At 45.4% G+C, this 21,155-nt stretch overlaps 2 protein-coding genes across 2 annotated transcripts; both read right to left on the bottom strand.

Moving 5' to 3' along the window:
• Positions 1-478: 478 nt before the first annotated feature.
• On the bottom strand, positions 479-3,134 carry LOC115125158 (5-aminolevulinate synthase, non-specific, mitochondrial-like). The gene is made up of 3 exons (XM_029654656.2): positions 3,118-3,134; positions 2,645-2,841; positions 479-888 (listed from the first exon to the last, which is right to left on the bottom strand). Exons 1-3 carry the CDS (start codon positions 3,132-3,134, stop codon positions 494-496), a joined length of 609 nt encoding a protein of 202 aa, XP_029510516.1. The 3' UTR covers positions 479-493.
• A 5,069-nt stretch (positions 3,135-8,203) lies between these two features.
• Positions 8,204-20,023, bottom strand: LOC115125159 (5-aminolevulinate synthase, non-specific, mitochondrial-like). The gene is made up of 11 exons (XM_029654657.2): positions 19,884-20,023; positions 17,049-17,268; positions 16,584-16,766; positions 14,859-14,984; positions 13,757-13,976; positions 13,070-13,254; positions 12,755-12,934; positions 11,963-12,127; positions 10,548-10,816; positions 8,937-9,099; positions 8,204-8,612 (listed from the first exon to the last, which is right to left on the bottom strand). The coding sequence occupies exons 2-11, from the start codon at positions 17,251-17,253 to the stop codon at positions 8,452-8,454; spliced, it is 1,857 nt and encodes a 618-aa protein (XP_029510517.2). The 5' UTR covers positions 17,254-17,268; positions 19,884-20,023; the 3' UTR covers positions 8,204-8,451.
• Between the last annotated feature and the right edge of the window lie 1,132 nt (positions 20,024-21,155).

Here is a 21,155-nt window from a genome sequence, read left to right as displayed (position 1 = left end):
TCTGGCCCACTATGTTTTCACTTTGAATCTGGGTCATCTTATATATCAGGGGTTGGCAGGATGGCCTAGTAGTTAGAGCGTTGGACTCGTAACCGGAAGGTTGCTGGATCAAATCCCCGAGCTGACAAGGTAAAAATCTGTCGTTCTGCCCCTGAACAAGGCAGTTAACCCACTGTTCCCCGGTCGTCTGTCATTGTAAATAAGACATGCCTAGTTAAATGAAGGTCTGTGTCAATTACATATATTCTGTGCTTCATTAGCATTGAGTAAACTCTCTCCCTAGAAACAGGCTTCTTGGTCAGTATCACCAATATAGAACATGGTGGAAAACCTGTGTCTCCTGTTCTTCAGCTGTATACTGTCAGAATAAGGCCTTGGTCATTGTCTACGCCCCAGAGACAGAGCTGTGTCTCCTGTTCTTCAGCTATATACTGTCAGAATAAGGCCTTGGTAATTGTCTACGCCCCAGAGACAGAGCTGTGTCTCTCCTTGTTCAGTGTATAGGCCAGCATGCGGTAAGGTTCTGGATGGACTCGCGGGCGTTAAGCTGGTGTTTCCTCCGGAGGGCGCGGCCCTCCTCCCCTTTAAGGGTCTGGATGGACTCGCGGGCGTTAAGCTGGTGTTGATGGATGATGTGAGAGGGACAGTGGACGACGGGCAGTCCGGAGTCCATGAGCATCTGTCTCAGCAGCTTGACGTTGCGCTGGTGTTTCCTCCGGAGGGCGCGGCCCTCCTCCCCTTTAAGGGTCTGGATGGACTCGCGGGCGCCCGCCAGCAGCATGGGGGGCAGAGACGTGGTGAATATAAAGCCTGCAGCGTAACTGCGCACTGTGTCCACCAGGGCGGCGGTACTGGCGATGTAGCCTCCAACACAGCCATACGCCTTGCCTGGAAGGGGGGGGCGGGGCATTATTGGATGTTAAAGGAGACTTTGTCACGCCCTGACCATAGAGAGCCCTCTGGGTTCTCTATGGTGTTTTAGGTCAGAGGGTGACTGGGGGGGTTTCTAGGTATTATATTTCTATGTTGGTGGTGTGTGTATGGTTCCCAATTGGAGGCAGCTGATAATCGTTACCTCTAATTGGGGATCATACTTAGTGTGTCCTTTTTCCCTTTTCCCACCTGCAATGTAGGATATTGTTTTGCGACGGTCTACAGTCCGGAACCTCCAGCGACGGTCTACAGTCCGGAACCTCCAGCGACGGTCTACAGTCCGGAACCTCCAGCGACGGTCTACAGTCCGGAACCTCCAGCGACAGTCTACAGCCCGGAACCTCCAGCGACGGTCTACAGCTCGGAACCTCCAGCGACGGTCTACAGCCCGGAACCTCCAGCGACGGTCTACAGTCCGGAACCTCCAGCGACGGTCTACAGTCCGGAACCTCCAGCGACGGTCTACAGTCCGGAACCTCCAGCGACGGTCTACAGTCCGGAACCTCCAGCGACGGTCTACAGTCCGGAACCTCCAGCGACGGTCTACAGTCCGGAACCTCCAGCGACGGTCTACAGTCCGGAACCTCCAGCGACGGTCCACGGCCCGGAGCTTCCAGTAATGGTCCACGGCCCGGAGCTTCCTGCACCGGTGCCATGGCCGGAGCCCAGTCCAGGCACGGTGTCCAGTCCCGCTCCATGGCTCCATGGCCGGAGCCCAGTCCAGGCACGGTGTCCAGTCCCGCTCCATGGCTCCATGGCCGGAGCCCAGTCCAGGCACGGTGTCCAGTCCCGCTCCATGGCCGGAGCCCAGTCCAGGCACGGTGTCCAGTCTCGCTCCATGGCTCCATGGCCGGAGCCCAGTCCGGGCACGGTGTCCAGTCCCGCTCCATGGCTCCATGGCCGGAGCCCAGTCCGGGCACGGCCGGATCCGCGGTCTGAGCGGATCCTCCACCGACACTAGTTTCCCACCCTAACCCTCCCCATCTAGTTTCAGGTTTTGTGGTCGGAGTCTGCACCTTTTGGGGGGGGGTACTGTCACGCTCTGACCATAGAGAGTTGGAGAATACATAGAGAATACCTCGGGGTATTGTTTAGTATGAGTGCCTATGTGCGTTATGTATCACAATCGTTATATCTTTGTTGTTTTGGAACTCACGCTGCGCCTTGGTCCAATTATTTAGATGACGGTCGTGACACTTTCTAGTCCTTTAGAAAGCCCCCAGCGTGGTGTTCACCAGCTGTTCTGTCTGGTCATCTTGACTTGCTTCTATTCTAACAGACAAAGCACCTCTCCAGATTCTCCCAGTGTGTGTGATGATTGGTCTCTCAGCAGTCCCCAGGCTTAGAGGAAATTTAAGAAGCACAGTGGTCTCCTAGCAACAGGTCATGAACAGATCCTAGTTCCTGTTTCTCCAGTGCCCCAAGGAGGGTTAAGCAACAACCTCAACCACCTGTATTCGAGCTCAGACATCTGCTTCGTCTCAGGGTTTCAGATAAACAAAGACTGGTTCAGCGATGTGAATGGAACACGGACAAATCTGGAAGTTGACTAGGAGACGGGGCAGTTTTCAACTAGAACTGAATGGAGGATAAAGCATGAATTCCTCATTTCAGGACAAATCACATCCCTGATTTGTAAAGCCAAGTCAATGGACTTGAAGGTTTAAACATAATTCCCTGGGGCCATTTTGCTTGTTATTTGAGTACTGACCCAGTGTTCCAGAGATGATGTCCATCTTGTGCATGATGCCGTCTCGCTCCCCGATACCTCCTCCCCTGGCACCGTACAGCCCCACCGCGTGGACCTCGTCAACAAACGTGATGGCTCCAAACTCATGGGCCACATCACACAACTCATCCAGAGGACACACCGCTCCTTTAAGAAACAAACGATTAATATCATATAATCTGTTTCATAGAGGTTGGAAAGTATAGAACAACATTATCTAAACAAGGCAGTGTTCATTTGGGAACCTATTTGAGGAGAAGTTTTAGTCTTAAAATATATAAACTCAGCAAAAAAAGAAACGTCCCTTTTTCAGGACCCTGTCTTTCAGAGATAATTAGTAAAAACCCAAATAACTTCACAGATCTTCATTGTAAATGGTTTAAACACTGTTTCCCATGCTTGTTCAATGAACCATAAACAATTAATGAACATGCACCTGTGGAACGGTCATTAACCTGTTGCAACGAGCCATCCCGGATCCGGGATCGTGAATACAGCCTCAAGCTCATTACCATAACGCAACGTTAACTATTCATGAAAATCGCAAATGAAATGAAATCAATATGCTAGCTCTCAAGCTTAGATTTTTGTTAACAACACTGTCATCTCAGATTTTCAAAATATGCTTCTCAACCATTGCAAAACAAGCATTTGTGTAACACTATTGATAGCTAGCGTAGCATTTAGCGTAGCATTTAGCGTTAGCATTCAGCAGGCAACATTTTCACAAAAACCAGAAAAACATTCAAATAAAATCATTTACCTTTGAAGAACTTTGAAGAACTTCAGATGTTTTCAATGAGACTCTCAGTTAGATAGCAAATGTTCAGTTTTTACAAAAATATTATTTGTTTAGGACAAATCGCTCCGTTTTCTGCGTCACGTTTAGCTACGAAAGAAACCTGTATCCAGGATTGTGTAAATCTATCCGCAAGCTCATTAGCATAACGCAACGTTAACTATTCATGAAAATCGCAAATGAAATGAAATAAATCTATTTGCTCTCAAGCTTAGCCTTTTGTTAACAACACTGTCATCTCAGATTTTCAAAAATATGCTTCTCAACCATTGCAAAACAAGCATTTGTGTAACACTATTGATAGCCTAGCATAGTATTATGCCTGACATTCAGCAAGCAACATTTTCACAAAAACCAGAAAAACATTCAAATAAAATCATTTACCTTTGAAGAACTTTGAAGAACTTCAGATGTTTTCAATGAGGAGACTCTCAGTTAGATAGCAAATGTTCAGTTTTTACAAAAAGATTATTTGTGTTGACAAATCGCTCCGTTTTCATCACGTTTGGGTAAGAAAAAAATATATATATATATATATTAAGTCATTAAAACGCAAACTTTTTACCAAATTAACTCCATAATATCGACAGAAACATGGCAAACTATGTTTAGAATCAATCCTCAAGGTGTTTTTCACATATCTATCGATGATAAATCCTTCGTGGCAGGTGACTTTCTCTTCTGTAGAAATGGAATGCACATGGACCTAGAGATTACGCAATATTTTCGACACAGGACACCGGGCGGACACCTGGCAAATGTAGTCTCTTATGGCCAATCTTCCAATGATATGCCTACAAATACGTCACAATGCTGTAGACATCTTGGACGAACGGCAGAGAGCATAAGCTCGTTCACGGCACATTCACAGCCATATAAGGAGACGATAGTAAAACAGAGCTTCAAAAATTCAGCTCATTTCCTGTTTGATGTTTCATCTTGGTTTCGCCTGTAGCATCAGTTCTGGGGCACTCACAGATAATATCTTTGCAGTTTTGAAAAATGTCAGTGTTTTCTTTCCAAAGCTGCCAATTATATGCATAGTCAAGCATCTTTTCGTGACAAAATATTGCGCTTAAAACGGGCACGTTTTTTTATCCAATAATGACATAGCGCCCCCATAGGTTGAAGAGGTTAACACACTAACAACTAACAGACGGTAGGCAAATAAGGTCACAGTTATGAACACTTAGGACACTAAAGAGACCTTTCTACTGACTCTGAAAAACATCAAAAGAAAGATGCCCAGGGTCCCTGCTCATCTGCGTGAACGTGCCTTAGGCATGCTGCAAGGAGGCATGAGGACTGCAGATGTGGCCAGGGCAATAAATTGCAATGTCCGTACTGTGAGACGCCTCGCAGTGGCAGACCACGTGTAACAACACCAGCACAGGATCGGTACATCCGAACATCACACCTGCGGGACAGGTACAGGATGGCAACAACAACTGCCCGAGTTACACCAGGAACACACAATCCCTCCATCAGTGCTCAGACTGTCCACAATAGGCTGAGAGAGGCTGGACTGAGGGCTTGTAGGCCTGTTGTAAAGGCAGGTCCTCACCAGACATCACCGGCAACAACGTCGCCTATGGGCACAAACCCACCGTCGCTGGACCAGACAGGACTGGAAAAAAGTGCTCTTCACTGATGAATCGCGGTTTTGTCTCACCAGGGGTGATGGTCGGATTTGCGTTTATCGTCAAAGGAATGAGCATTACACCAAAGCCTGCACTCTGGAGCGGAATCGGTTTGGAGGTGGAGGGTCCATCATGGTTTGGTGCGGTGTGTCACAGCATCATCGGACTGAGCTTGTTGTCATTGCAGGCAATCTCAACGCTGTGCGTTACAGGGAAGACATCCTCCTCCCTCATGTGGTACCCTTCCTGCAGGCTCATCCTGACCCTCCAGCATGACAATGCCATCAGCCATACTGCTCGTTCTGTGGTGAATTCCTGCAAGACCGGAATGTCAGTGTTCTGCCATGGCCAGTGAAGAGCCCGGATCTCAATCCCATTGAGCACGTCTGGGACCTGTTGGATCGGAGGGTGAGGGCTAGGACCATTCAGAAATGTCCGGGAACTTGCAGGTGCCTTGGTGGAAGAGTGGGGTAACATCTCATAGCAAGATCTGGCAAATCTGGTGCAGTCCATGAGGAGATGCAGCTGGTGGCCACACCAGATACTGACTGTTACTTTTGATGTTGACCCCCCTTTGCTCAGTGACACATTATTCCATTTCTGTTAGTCACATGTCTGTGGAACTTGTTTGGTTTATGTCTGTTAAATACAAATATTTACACATGTTAAGTTTGCAGAGTTTATATATAGATTGCTCAAAAAGTTTAAGGGAACACTTAAACACAATGACACAGCAAACCTTCTTGCCACAGCTCGCATTGATGTGCCATCCTGGATGAGCTGCACTACCTGAGCCACTTGTGTGGGTTGTAGACTCCGTCTCATGCTACCACTAGAGTGAAAGCACCGCCAGCATTCAAAAGTGACAAAAACATCAGCCAGGAAGCATCAAACTGAGAAGTGGTCTGTGGTCACCACCTGCAGAACCACTCCTTTATTGGGGGTGTCTTGCTAATTTCCTATAATTTCCACCTGTTGTCTATTCCATTTGCACAACAGCATGTGAAATGTATTGTCAATCAGTGTTGCTTCCTAAGTGGACAGTTTGATTTCACAGAAGTGTGATTGACTTGGAGTTACATTGTGTTGTTTAAGTGTTCCCTTTATTTTTTTGAGCAGTGTATTTCATGTCAGATTATATTTTATATAACAAAATCGAACTGTTATATTTACACAAAGCAAGAGAACAATGTAGACAGAGCACACGGTCTTACCGGGACTATCTGCAATGACCCTTTTATTCAGCCTTTAACCAGACAAGTCAGTTAAGAACAAATTCTTATTTCCAATGACGGCCTAGGAACAGTGGGTTAACTGCCTTGTTCATGGGCAGAACGGCCTAGGAACAGTGGGTTAACTGGTCTAGGAACAGTGGGTTAACTGGTCTAGGAACAGTGGCTTAACTGGCCTAGGAAAAGTGGGTTAACTGGTCTAGGAACAGTGGGTTAACTGGTCTAGGAACAGTGGGTTAACTGGCCTAGGAACAGTGGGTTAACTGGCCTAGGAACAGTGGGTTAACTGGCCTAGGAACAGTGGGTTAACTGGTCTAGGAACAGTGGGTTAACTGGTCTAGGAACAGTGGGTTAACTGGTCTAGGAACAGTGGGTTAACTGGCCTAGGAACAGTGGGTTAACTGGCCTAGGAACAGTGGGTTAACTGGTCTAGGAACAGTGGGTTAACTGGCCTAGGAACAGTGGGTTAACTGGCCTAGGAACAGTGGGTTAACTGGTCTAGGAACAGTGGGTTAACTGGTCTAGGAACAGTGGGTTAACTGGTCTAGGAACAGTGGGTTAACTGGTCTAGGAACAGTGGGTTAACTGGTCTAGGAACCGTGGGTTAACTGGCCTAGGAACAGTGGGTTAACTGGTCTAGGAACAGTGGGTTAACTGGTCTAGGAACAGTGGGTTAACTGGTCTAGGAACAGTGGGTTAACTGGTCTAGGAACAGTGGGTTAACTGGCCTAGGAACAGTGGGTTAACTGGTCTAGGAACAGTGGGTTAACTGGTCTAGGAACAGTGGGTTAACTGGTCTAGGAACAGTGGGTTAACTGGTCTAGGAACAGTGGGTTAACTGGTCTAGGAACAGTGGGTTAACTGCCTTGTTCAGGGGCAGAATGACAGAATGTTTATCAGCTCGGGGATTCGATCTAGCAACCCAACTCAGTACTCCGATCCCTTTCATATAGCCGAGATATTACCCAATGTGTATGTATTATTACGTGGTTTAATTGATTATTTCTCTAGTTCCTCTCTGCATTGTTGGGAAGGTCTCGTAAGTAAGCATTTCACTGTTACTCTACACCAGTTTAAACCTTCAAGTTCTCTCACGTCACCCCGCTCCTCCGCTGGCTTCCAGTTGAAGCTCACATCCGCTACAAGACCATGGTGCTTGCCTACGGAGCTGTGAGGGGAACGGCACCTCAGTACCTCCAGGCTCTGATCAGGCCCTACACCCAAACAAGGGCACTGCGTTCATCCACCTCTGGCCTGCTCGCCTCCCTACCACTGAGGAAGTACAGTTCCCGCTCAGCCCAGTCAAAACTGTTCGCTGCTCTGGCCCCCCAATGGTGGAACAAACTCCCTCACGACGCCAGGACAGCGGAGTCAATCACCACCTTCCGGAGACACCTGAAACCCCACCTCTTTAAGGAATACCTAGGATAGGATAAAGTAATCCTTCTCACCCCCCTTAAAAGATTTAGATGCACTATTGTAAAGTGGCTGCTCCACTGGATGGCATAAGGTGAACGCACCAATTTGTAAGTCGCTCTGGATAAGAGCGTCTGCTAAATGACTTAAATGTAAATGTGAAGCACGTGACTAACCATTTGTTTTTCATTCATTGGATGCATTTAGACAGGCAGTCCAATTCATATTTTTCCTCACTAAATTGGTATTTTGACCAATGCATTGGACAGACAAATTCAGTGCCAAGGAGTTGGCACTAAAGTACTAAGACTGGTACTCTGGTTAAGCATCATCAATAATAAGTATATAGGACACTATTGGTTATAGCCTCCTCACTGGGGTGGACTTCATGTTCAAACCAAACAGCCTTAAAAAAAATGTGACCAAGTGAAACGTGACAATAACACAACAGGAAAACATTAAAGTTATATTTATTTTTGACAATCTAGTGGAATACTCCATAATAAGTTATGACACTTATAAAATACAAAATATACAGTCTAGGACGTCACAAACGGTACCCTCCTCCCTTGCTAGTGTGCTACTTTTGACGAGAGCCCTATGGCCCCCCGTGGTGGATAAAGTAGCGCACTGGCAAGGTAATAAAAAAAAAAGGTGCCAGTGACGGAGGAATGGGGTTTCGTGTATTCCCAGGTGGTGTCGTCATGCGTGAGCCGAGATGGGGTGGCTCAGGCCTCTGAAGTACGACTGTTCTCCCTCAGTCATCAGCTCAAAGTGCAGCGGCTGCCGACAGAAGTTACACCCTGCCGAAGATTGGGACTTCAGCGGTAGACCGGACTCCTTCCACGTCTGAACCAACTTCTCTGAAAGAGGGGGGGACAATATTGTTTTTAAAGGAGGATGTACTTGGCTATTTCAGTAGGTTTCTCTTACTACCGGGGTCTTTACGGGGTCAAACAGATATTTGTCCAGCCACAGAAGTATACTTTAGTTGTATATCTGGATAAACATGGTGTTAAAGTGAGAGTTGATCCATTGACCCCCCCCCCCCCCTCAAAACATTCCCTTCAGTTTTATGCCTAGTACTGAACACGGCTAGAGGTTCACAACAAAAACAACGTTTTGAGAAACCATTGACCGCAGTCACTTCCTGTTTACTTGCCAGCTAGACCGAACATGTCTCTTACCGACAAAGTACATCATCATCTGAGGGGTGTGGTGTGGCGTGGGGGCGATGCGAAGAAGCTCCTCCCCCCTGGCGACCGTGGGATAGTTGATGGCCTGGACGTAGATGTTGTAACGACTCATCATGATGTCAGAGATCTCAGTGTTCTTCTCCGCGTCGGACACCTGCAATAAATCAACCCGTCCATGTGAGACCACGTTGAGTACTTCCTTAGTGACAATGTTGAGGTCTATCAACAATAATAATAATAATAATGGTGTTTCAGGTCAAAGTGTCGTAACGCTGAGGTGGTCAATAAACAGTGACAAGGCTGATGGAGAACACTATGCTCTCTAGGTGTGAGAATATGCAGGGTCAGGAGCTCTGGTCCGGGATAACTCTGGGCTCTAGTCCGGGATAACTCTGGGCTCTAGTCCGGGATAACTCTGGGCTCTAGTCCGGGATAACTCTGGGCTCTAGTCCGGGATAACTCTGGGCTCTAGTCCGGGATAACTCTGGGCTCTAGTCCGGGATAACTCTGGGCTCTAGTCCGGGATAACTCTGGGCTCTAGTCCGGGATAACTCTGGGCTCTAGTCCGGGATAACTCTGGGCTCCCCCCCTCCCCCCCATCCTTTTGCATTCAGAACAGCCTCAATTCTTCGGGGCACGGACTCTACAAGGTGTCGAAAGCGTCCTACAGGGATGTTGGGCCATGTTGACTCAAACGCTTCCCACAGTTCATTCGTGTCCAGTTGGCTGGATGTCCTTTGGGTGGTGGACCAGTCTACACACCAGGAGCTGTTGAGCTTGAAAAACCCAGCAACGGTGCAGTTCTGTACACAAACCAGGGCACCTACCGCCGTACCCGGTTCAAAGGCACCTACCGCCGTACCCTGTTCAAAGGCACCTACCGCCGTACCCGGTTCAAAGGCACCTACCGCCGTACCCGGTTCAAAGGCACCTACCGCCGTACCCGGTTCAAAGGCACCTACCGCCGTACCCGGTTCAAAGGCACCTACCACCATACCCTATTCAAAGGCACCTACCGCCGTACCCTGTTCAAAGGCACCTACCACCAGACCCTGTTCAAAGGCACCTACCGCCAGACCCTGTTCAAAGGCACCTACCACCAGACCCTGTTCAAAGGCACCTACCACCAGACCCTGTTCAAAGGCACCTACCGCCAGACCCTGTTCAAAGGCACCTACCACCAGACCCTGTTCAAAGGCACCTACTACCAGACCCTGTTCAAAGGCACTTCAATATATTGTCTTGCCCGGTCACCCTCTGAATGGCACATATACACAACCCATGTCTAAATTGTCTCAAGGCTTTTAAATGCTTCTTCAACCCGTCTCCTCCCCTTCATCTACATGTCTCCTCCCCCTTCATCTACACTGATTGAAGTGGATTTAACAAGTGACATCAATAAGGGATCTTATCTTTCACCTGGATTCACCTGGTCAGTCTCATTTGGGAAGATTAAGGGCTTGATTGTATTAATTCAGCGCACATTAAATGTAAAAGTACTTCCTGATAGAGCTGCCGTAAGCAGCGTTCACCGTGAGTCTCAACGAAAGCGGAAACATTGCCTTTAAAATGTCATTCACGCTAAGATGTAGTGACTCTCACCCTGACAGGGATGATGTGAGAGGGACAGTGGACGACGGGCAGTCCGGAGTCCATGAGCATCTGTCTCAGCAGCTTGACGTTGCGCTGGTGTTTCCTCCGGAGGGCGCGGCCCTCCTCCCCTTTAAGGGTCTGGATGGACTCGCGGGCGCCCGCCAGCAGCATGGGGGGCAGAGACGTGGTGAATATGAAGCCTGCAGCGTAACTGCGCACCGTGTCCACCAGGGCGGCGGTACTGGCGATGTAGCCTCCAACACAGCCATACGCCTTGCCTGGAAGGGGGGGGCGGTTCATTATTGGATGTTAAAGGAAGGAAATAGCAATAACACTAATTAGGACAAAATAACGAATTAAACACTTTTTGGGGTTAAAGGAGACTTTCTAGTCCTTTAGAAAGCCCCCAGTGGTGTTAACCAGCTGGTCAGTCTGGTCATCTTGACTTGCTTCTACTCTAAAGCCCCCAGTGGTGTTCACCAGCTGGTCGGTCTGGTCATCTTGACTTGCTTCTACTCTAAAGCCCCCAGTGGTGTTAACCAGCTGGTCGGTCTTGACTTGCTTCTACTCTAAAGCCCCCAGTGGTGTTAACCAGCTGGTCGGTCTTGACTTGCTTCTACTCTAAAGCCCCCAGTGGTGTTCACCAGCTGGTCGGTCTGGTCATCTTGACTTGCTTCTACTCTAAAGCCCCCAGTGGTGTTAACCAGCTGGTCGGTCTTGACTTGCTTCTACTCTAAAGCCCCCAGTGGTGTTCACCAGCTGGTCATCTTGACTTGCTTCTACTCTAAAGCCCCCAGTGGTGTTAACCAGCTGGTCGGTCTTGACTTGCTTCTACTCTAAAGCCCCCAGTGGTGTTAACCAGCTGGTCGGTCTTGACTTGCTTCTACTCTAAAGCCCCCAGCCTGGTGTTAACCAGCTGGTCGGTCTGGTCATCTTGACTTGCTTCTACTCTAAAGCCCCCAGCCTGGTGTTCACCAGCTGTTCGGTCTGGTCATCTTGACTTGCTTCTATTCCAGCAGACAAAGCACCTCTCCAGATTGTCCCAGTGTGTGTGATGATTGGTCTCCCAGCAGTCCCCAGGCTTAGAGGAAATTTAAGAAGCACCGTGGTCTCCTAGCAACAGGTCGTGAACAGATCCTAGTTCCTGTTTCTCCAGTGCCCCAAGGAGGGTTAAGCAACAACCTCAACCACCTGTATTCGAGCCCAGACATCTGCTTCGTCTCAGGGTTTCAGATAAACAAAGACTGGTTCAGCGATGTGAATGGAACACGGACAAATCTGGAAGTTGTCTAGGAGACGATTTGAACTTGCAACCTTTCGGTTACTAGTCCAACGCTCTAACCACTAGGCTACCCTGCCGCCCAAGTCAATGGACTTGAAACATAATTCCCTGGGGCCATTTTGCTTGTTATTTGAGTACTGACCCAGTGTTCCAGAGATGATGTCCATCTTGTGCATGATGCCGTCTCGGTCCCCGATACCTCCTCCCCTGGCGCCGTACAGCCCCACCGCGTGCACCTCGTCTACAAACGTGATGGCTCCAAACTCATGGGCCACATCACACAACTCATCCAGAGGACACACCGCTCCTTTAAGACAAGATATTATATTTCAACAGGAGGCATTTTAAACAAGATTACAGTAGGACACACACCGTTCCTTTAAGACAAGATATTATATTTCAACAGGAGGCATTTTAAACAAGATTACAGTAGGACACACACCGTTCCTTTAAGAAACAAACGATTAATATCATATAATCCGTTTCATAGAGGTTGGAAAGTATAGAACAAACATTATCCAAATAGGGCAGTGTTCATTTTTGGAACCTATTTTAGAGGTAGTTTTAGTCTTAAAATAAATAAATAAATAAATATATATATATATATAATAAATATACAAAAACATTTTCAGCTGGTGAACAATACATCCATAAAAAATGTTTACTGGAAGCATAGAATAGTATATATATATATATATATATAGTATAATAGTAGAATAGTGCACATAAAAACAAGTCTACCACTTCTTAGACTTGCTTTCAATTAGAAAGAGATCTACATAACCTATTCCTATGTTAGTTTGGTCAGGTCACCCCCCACAAAAAAGTTATAGGTTGACATTTGGAACACTACTTTTGACCAGAGACCTATGGGGGCAGAAGTAGGGCACTATATAGGGAACCCTTTGGGGCACATTACAAGAACTACACTCACCATCCATGGAGTGGACCGTCTCGAAGGCCACGATCTTCGGAGAGGAGGGGTCTGATTTCAGCAGCAGCTCTCTCAAGTGGTCGGGGTCATTGTGACGGAAGATGAACTTCTTGGCTCCGCTGTTCCGGATGCCCTGGATCATGGAGGCGTGATTCCCTGCATCAGAGTAAATCTCACAGCCTAGAGAGAGGAGAATAAACAGGCTGTTCGGTACCATGATCCAGATTAACTCTGCACACCTGGGCGACACAAAAAACAACATTAACTAGCCCATTGTTATCTGGAAGTACAAGTGCAGGTGAGTAATGGGGTTACCTGGCATCATCTTGGCCAGGGTGAACAAAGTGGAGTCATTGGCTACGAAGCAGGAAGTGAAGAGGAGCGCAGCGTCCTTCCTGTGGAGGTCTGCTAGTTCCTGTTCCAGCTCCACGTGGAACTTACTGGTCCCAGAGATGTTCCTGGTTCCTCCAGCCCCACTGCCGTGCTTATGCAGCGTCTCCCTGGAAACGACAGCGGGTAAAGTCAACAGCTGTCCCGGAACCCATGATCGCCCCGGAACCATGATCGCCCCGGAACCATGATCGCCCCGGAACCATGATCGCCCCGGAACCATGATCACCTCAACGTCTGGCAACACCACAGGTAAACAAGCCAATTAACAAGCTCACACCTTCACGGAGTCATTAACAGACCACCCTTTGTGGGTATCTACATATAACCCAAGAGATATTTGATTGGTCCTCAGGGGGAACAGTGAAACACAGTCTGTTCTGTCATCTCCCCTCAGGTATCAATTAAGCTTCTGCTTGTTTACATGGCTGTGTACAGTAGGTAGCATGAGAGAAAAGAAAATGAAATGTTCTATAATTGAATGAAATGTACTGAAGTGAGGGAGGTTGCCAATTACTAATCTGGGGGAAAGAAAAATGGAATTTGTTTCAAATGAGTTTTCCTATCCAACTAACTACAAAAACACTCATCGCCAGTTGTCCGGCTACTTACGTGATGGAGTTGACGACCCGCGGGTGTCTGCTCATGCCCAGGTAGTCATTGGAGCACCACACCGACACGTCTCTCCTGTCGCTAAGGGAATCGGTGTAGTTGTCACCCATGGGGAAGTCCGTGGCTCGCCGGTTAACCGTCTTAAAGACACGGTACGTGTGGTCACTCTTCTTCTCCTCAATCTTCCTCTCAAAGAACTCATCGTAGCGGAAGTTAGAGACTGTAGGGAGAGGAAGGAAACATGATTACAAGGTAAAAGATAGTTTCCTGTTTCAGTAAAAATTGAACATTTCGAAACAACTTAAGTATCCCGTCAACTTTATATCTGCGAGGCCGACGACAAAGCCTCTGGTTTTATTTCCTCCAACCAACCTGGCCGTGATTGGGGTAATTTAAAAGTCCTGCCAACTCCTCAGTATAATGCCTCACCTTTTAACTTCCCAGCTTTGGCTCTAATTAAATGATGAACATATTGTCATTATGAAAAAGTATAACCACAAAAACAGCAGTCCGTATTAACATGTCATCAGCCTGGTCCAAAATAAAAAAATTACATGCTTTTTTTTTTTTTTACACCAAAAGGGCAATCTTTAAAATGTATTTAGGATTTAAGTCAATCTAGCAAGCCAGGCAACTAAAAGCAACTTTTCAGAGACAAAGATGTGGTTTGTTAGCTAACAGGCTCATTAATAATAACTAGAACAAATCTCAACATTTTGTTCAACCATTGGACACTTTAAAAATCACCATAAATGGGAAAACATATTTTTTTCTTTAAAGGGTAATGATTACATCTATGGTGAGCTGCTGACTTTATGAACGTGAAGAAATTAACGCAATGTCACTTCGCCATGACATCGATCGCAACCCGTTTAAAGTCTAACGCCACTTGGGACGAGCGAGGTCGATATATAAAAAAAGACTAATGCTGACAAGAATGGTTAACATAGTCGTTTGAAAAGGAACCATAAACCAATTCTTTTCTTCAAGACACACAATACAAAATCCTATCAAAAAACAGCATTTATATTGCTTCAGGCTGCACAATTAACTTCCCTACGGGGACAATAAAAGTTTGAACGGTCTGATCTTGGTGACTCACAGCTGGGCATGTTCTCCTGCAGCAGTTGGGACATCCTGGTTGGACGTTGCTTCAGCAGCTTCTTCATCAGATTGGAGGTGTTGACCGCACCAGAAGAGCTGGCCAGGACCTGGGCTGGAGTCACATCTGGAGAAAAACAACGTGATTAGCGATGACTGAATAAAGACAAAGTTTATTTTGTTATTTCTATGGGCTGGATCTGACAGACAAGGTCACGGCTAGACCATAGATGTACCCTACATGACCAAAAGTATGTGGACACCGTACAAAAGTATAAGCTCGTTCTAAAATCATGAGCATTAATATGGATTTGGTCCCCCCCCTCCCTTGGTGCTGCAACAGCCTCCAGTCTTCTGGGAAGGCCTTAATATGGAGTTGGTCCCCCCCCTCCCTTGGTGCTGCAACAGCCTCCAGTCTTCTGGGAAGGCCTTAATATGGAGTTGGTCCCCCCCCTCCCTTGGTGCTGCAACAGCTTCCAGGGAAGGCTTTAATATAGAGTTGGTTTCCCCCCTCCCTTGGTGCTACAACAGCTTCCAGGGAAGGCTTTAATATAGAGTTGGTCCCCCCCCCTTTACTGCCATAACAGCCTCCAGCTTTCTTCTAGGATGTTGGAACATTGCTTCCATTCAGGTAAAAAGTATCTGTAGACTATTAGTGAGGTCAGGCACTGATGTTGGCCAAGTCAGCTTACAGATGAGGAAGGACATTAAAAAAAAAAGACAATGAAAAACAAGTATTTATTTTGTATGGCTTTAAATGACCTACATCTGTATTGGTCAAATAATATCAGCCTCCAGGTTATTAGGACTGTCCTGTACCTCTGAATAATAAAGCAGAAGTTTAATTCAGAGCATTAACCTGCATTAAAGGTTATGATCCATCTGCATTAACCTGTATTAAAGGCTATGATCCATCTGCATTAACCTGTATTAAAGGCTATGATCCATCTGCATTAACCTGTATTAAAGCATATGATCCATCTGCATTAACCTGTATTAAAGCCTACGATCCATCTGCATTAACCTGTATTAAAGCCTATGATCCATCTGCATTAAATGTTATGATCCATCTGCATTAACCTGTATTAAAGGTTATGATCCATCTGCATTAACCTGTATTAAAGCCTATGATCCATCTGCATTAACCTGTATTAAAGCCTATGATCCATCTGCATTGAAGGTTAATTATCCATCTGCATTAACCTGTATTAAAGGTTATGATCCATCTGCATTAACCTGTATTAAAGCCTATGATCCATCTGCATTAACCTGTATTAAAGCCTATGATCCATCTGCATTAACCTGTATTAAAGCCTATGATCCATCTGCATTAACCTGTATTAAAGCATATGATCCATCTGCATTAAAGGTTATGATCCATCTGCATTAACCTGTATTAAAGCCTATGATCCATCTGCATTAACCTGTATTAAAGCCTATGATCCATCTGCATTAACCTGTATTAAAGCCTATGATCCATCTGCATTAAACGGTATTAAAGCCTATGATCCATCTGCATTAACCTGTATTAAAGCCTATGATCCATCTGCATTAACCTGTATTAAAGCATATGATCCATCTGCATTAACCTGTATTAACGCCTATTATCCATCTGCATTAACCTGTATTAAAGCCTATGATCCATCTGCATTAACCTGTATTAAATATCCATCTGTATTAGTAGCAAAAGGGAATATGACTCCAGGTGGTTTAACCCCTCGTTTACCTTTCTGGATGGTGCGGACCTCCTGCACGTCCTCCTGCAGCTGGAGGCTGGCCTGGCGCACCACACCACTGTTCTGGCCCATCTCAGCCGCCAGGAAGGGGCACTTGGAGGCCCCCGAGGCCTGGCCAGAGGGGGACATGGGGTGGCTCTGAGGCAACTTGGTGGTAGTGCCCCCATTGGCTCCTAAAAAAAGAACAAAAGACACTAGGGTAAGGAGATGAAGAGCAACACACAGCGGATTTAAATAATTACAGCTTTTTGACGAGTTGGTTATTGGAATCGAGAGTTTCTTGTCATGAGATATAACTGTACTCCTAGAGACTGTTGTAACGCCACAGAAGACAAAAACTCATGTCCCTCCTGGGCAAGAGTTTTCCCTGATGGTGTGATCTGACCACCATGAAAACTCCTGCCTCTACATAACCCAGCAAGGTTCAGTGTTAGATTGATATCCACGCCCCTCACCTGGTGTCTGGGCTAAAGTCATGGTGTCCTCAGCCTTCTGGAAGCTAGCTGAGGAGGAGCAGAGAGAGCGGGCCAGAGGCTTAGAGGCCAGGTTCATCATCACAGGACATTTCTGGGCATAGACCACCAGGGATTTCCGGGCCTGCTGGAGGAAGGTCTGGGGCACGCGGGACAGGAACGGGCAGCGGCGAATTAAAGTCTCCATCCTTACAGTCAAAGCCTTGAGGGGAAACAAAAAGGTGAAATTAATATATCGTTGGGGCTTTAATCTCCTTTGAGTCAGACTTTACAAGTAAAAAATGTAAATAAATTAGAAATTGCGCTACTAATGCACATGGCACAAACACGTCAACTCTCATAGAAAGTAATGTTTTTGTTTGGTTAGCGTTTGGCAAATTTGAAATAAAAACATGTTCCTTCAGAAGTTCCAGCTAGGCAGGCTAACATTTGCTCATTTATTTTCTAGCTATCATACAGTAGGCCAATATTCATAATTATATATTTAATGTAAGTAGACATGCAATCACAAGTGACTTTAGCGCAAATAAACCCACAAACTACCGGTGGCTGAAAACACAATCATTGCGGAACGAACGAGTGACGAATTTCCAGACAAGGGCGGTCCATTTACAATTCCTCCCTTCCTCGCCCTGCAAGTGTGTACTCATCAGAAGTGGCCACCTAATTTGCAGGTGTGGCTTTTATGTGTTTGGAACGCAGCCCACGTTTTCCTAGACAGCCTCCCTTTCTTGGAAACACTGTTGGTACAGTTGGAAGGAGGGAGAAGGAAACCTCGAAAAAAGCAGTCTCGTCTCAGACCGTATTGTTCCAGTAGAGAGGGTAAACATTCAGGTAGCTCACAGACACTAATGAAGCTCTGTAAAACAGCCTCCAGCTAAAATTGTGTTTGAGATCATTTTAACCAGTTAATTACAGCTTTGCTCGTTTTTTCCAAAACTATACACATTAATATGGAGTTGGTCTCCCCTTTGCTTCTATAACAGCCTCCACTCTTCTGGGAAGGCTTTCCACTAGATGTTGGAACATTGCTGCTATAACAGCCTCCACTCTTCTAGGAAGGCTTTCCACTAGATGTAGGAACATTGCTGCTATAACAGCCTCCACTCTTCTGGGAAAGGCTTTCCACTAGATGTTGGAACATTGCTGCTATAACAGCCCCCACTCTTCTGGGAAGGCTTTCCACTAGATGTTGGAACATTGCTGCTATAACAGCCTCCACTCTTCTAGGAAGGCTTTCCACTAGATGTTGGAACATTTGTAGCTGAATGGAACTAGAGCATTAGTGAGGTCAGGAACACAGATCTTTAGGAAGGCTTTCCAATTAGATGTTGGAACAGTCATTCAAATAGAGCAGTGTAGCAACCAGATGTTGAGAGAGGCTTGCAGTCATTTTAGCAACCACGAGACTTTTTTTTCAGCACTCGGCACTCCCATTGTGTGAGCTTGCGTGGCCTTCGTGGTTGTGCCATTATTGATGCTTGACAATGCCACTTCACAATAACAGCACTTACAGTTGACCCGGGGCAGCTCTAGCAGGGCAGAAATTTGACAAACTGACTTGTTAGACAGGTGTATAATTTGTTTGAATCTAGTTGATAAAACCCTTTTTTTAAGTACTAATTTAACAAAATAAAAGTAATATGAACAACTGTGACACATGTAATTGATAATAATCCCTTTACACCCCAAAATATTGTATTTTCAGCTTGTGTACAAAACCTAATGTAAGAGACCAACGAAACGGAAAGAATAGAAATATCACACAGAACACATCTACCACTTCTTAGACTCAATGAGAATGATCTATGGGAATTTCGTCTGGTCGCCCAAGTAGTTACATATTGCAGATTTTATTTTTTATTTATTTTTAAAGTCTAAACTACCGACCGAGCCAAAAAATGTGCCGATTTATTTAGATTTTAACGAGTGAAAAAGTGAAAATGAGTTCGTCCTGCCTTCCAGTCCATATGATTTTTTTTTTATAATCAAGGCAAAAACATTTGACATTTAAAAAGTATTTAAATTAGTTAAATTACATTGCGGTGTAATCTGACATGCCAAATTAAGTCAAGTGAGCCTAAAATAGCAGCAGTGAGTTGTGAATCAAGTCAAGGGAAACATTTCATATCTACCGGGTTAAGTAGCTACACTTACATTTTAGATGTCATAACTCGCATGCTGACCAGTTTTATTTTTCCTTACAAAATACATGTACATGTTATTTAATCACTGCACCCACACTTCAAAGAGCGTCTGCGTAGCTAGCTAAATGACCACACTAGTTTAATAGTTTTCGACCTGTCCGCCCAAATGAATAGTTGGTTCAGAGTTGGGTTTGATACACCTGCGTGTCCTGATCGCGTCTGGTGTGGAGACAACATGAGCGCGATGGACGCACACGCCCGGTCCAGTCAGCATGTTGCCCAATTAATCACATTAGCAAAAATATTATTTTTTACATTATAAAATAATAAAAACGATTCATAAAAATATATTTTCACATTAGCTAAATGAACTAGCAAAAGCTAAGCATGGTCCGGAAGGGTTATGGTCGTCCGAAGAATCCCGGATAACCTAATCATCGGCCCCGGTTAGCTCTTACATGACCGCTGGAACTGAATTATTCCGCTGCTCTATACATTCATTCGCTACATACTTCCTTGCGGATAAGAAACGTACATCCGTGAGCATGATGTAACGTTAACATTTGACCGGATAGCCATGCAAGGTTAACCCCACTAACTAGCATACCGGTCACGCTAACTAACGAAACCGGATAAATTAAAGACGAATGGCTTGTTTTCGTTTGCTTACCTCGCTCGGTGTGTTTCGGGTCACCCTCTCACGAATGATTAAAGAACTTAAAATATAACTTGGCAAGATCTTAACGCTGTTTCAGTGTAAATATATTACGATAATGCTTCGTTATCCTACACTGAGGACGAACGACAGGACCGGGATATGCAACCGGCTTATAACATCTACTGCGACTATTAAGTATCGCGAGAAGATGAGTGTGTACGTCATAGCACCCATCCCAGATAGTCCTGGCTAGCGTCACTAATTACCACAGCCACAAAGGAATTCAAAAGTAACATTCATTTAACTAAGCAAGTCAGTTAAGAACAAATTCTTATTTACAATGACGGCCAACCGGGGAACAGTAGGTTAAATAACTGCCTTTTTCAAATTTTTACCTTGTCAGCAAAGGGATTTGATCCGACAACCTTTCGGTTACTGGCCCAACGCTCTAACCTGCCCCAACGCTACCTGCCATCCCAAATGTGATTGTAAACCTACCCTTAAACCACATTGCTAACCTTAAATTATGACCAAAAAGCTCATTTTAGTTTTCATTATTTTTTTTAACAATATAGCCAATGTAGATTTTGTGGCTGTGGTGACTAGTGGAAACCGCAGTCCCCCTTGCCCTCAGATAATGTTCCATTATTTCAAAATCAACATGTATGACTCACTCATATCCTCTTGTCATCTTTTTCTATAAACAATTAGCCTACATGTAGCTAAACATTAATTTATGAAGTCTGCATTTCATTTAGAGTTTGTAATTTCGTTTTTTTGTCATTGTTCTCTTGGGAAATACAATAACTTTATTGAAAGAGAATGGTCATATGCTGTATTTGGTAATACAGTTTAAATTGAATTGAATACACACAATTTTGACCTTCCATTGTTGGTAAGATTCAGAGAGCGGTCAACTGTGTTACTGAAGATGTGGAAGTGCTGAAACAAAAAAAGGCTTGACTATGATTTGTTGTGTGAGTGCTCCCTTTAGTGTCAGAGCTGCAACACTGCGTCGTGTCCTTATTTCAGCTCGATCAAATCGATCAGGCGAATGACATTCTGGATTAAGTGAAGCGTCTTTCCCTTCAACAATTTTCTGTAAAATGATGTCTGTAATTTGACGCTTGCAGAGAACTTGTGTGTTGAATGTTAAGAATGGTTAAATGGCCCCTGGGACAACCCCTGCAGTCAACAGAACTGGTTTTTGTTTATATTTGTGTTTACAGCCATTATATTTGTGTTTACAGCCATTATATTTGTGTGAAATATTCAAAAGCAATA

This window comes from Oncorhynchus nerka, linkage group LG15, assembly GCF_034236695.1.
Source record: "Oncorhynchus nerka isolate Pitt River linkage group LG15, Oner_Uvic_2.0, whole genome shotgun sequence".
NCBI lineage: Eukaryota > Metazoa > Chordata > Actinopteri > Salmoniformes > Salmonidae > Oncorhynchus > Oncorhynchus nerka.
The sequence above is the reverse complement of the archived record's forward strand: the minus strand, read 5'-3'. Positions and strand labels throughout refer to the sequence as shown.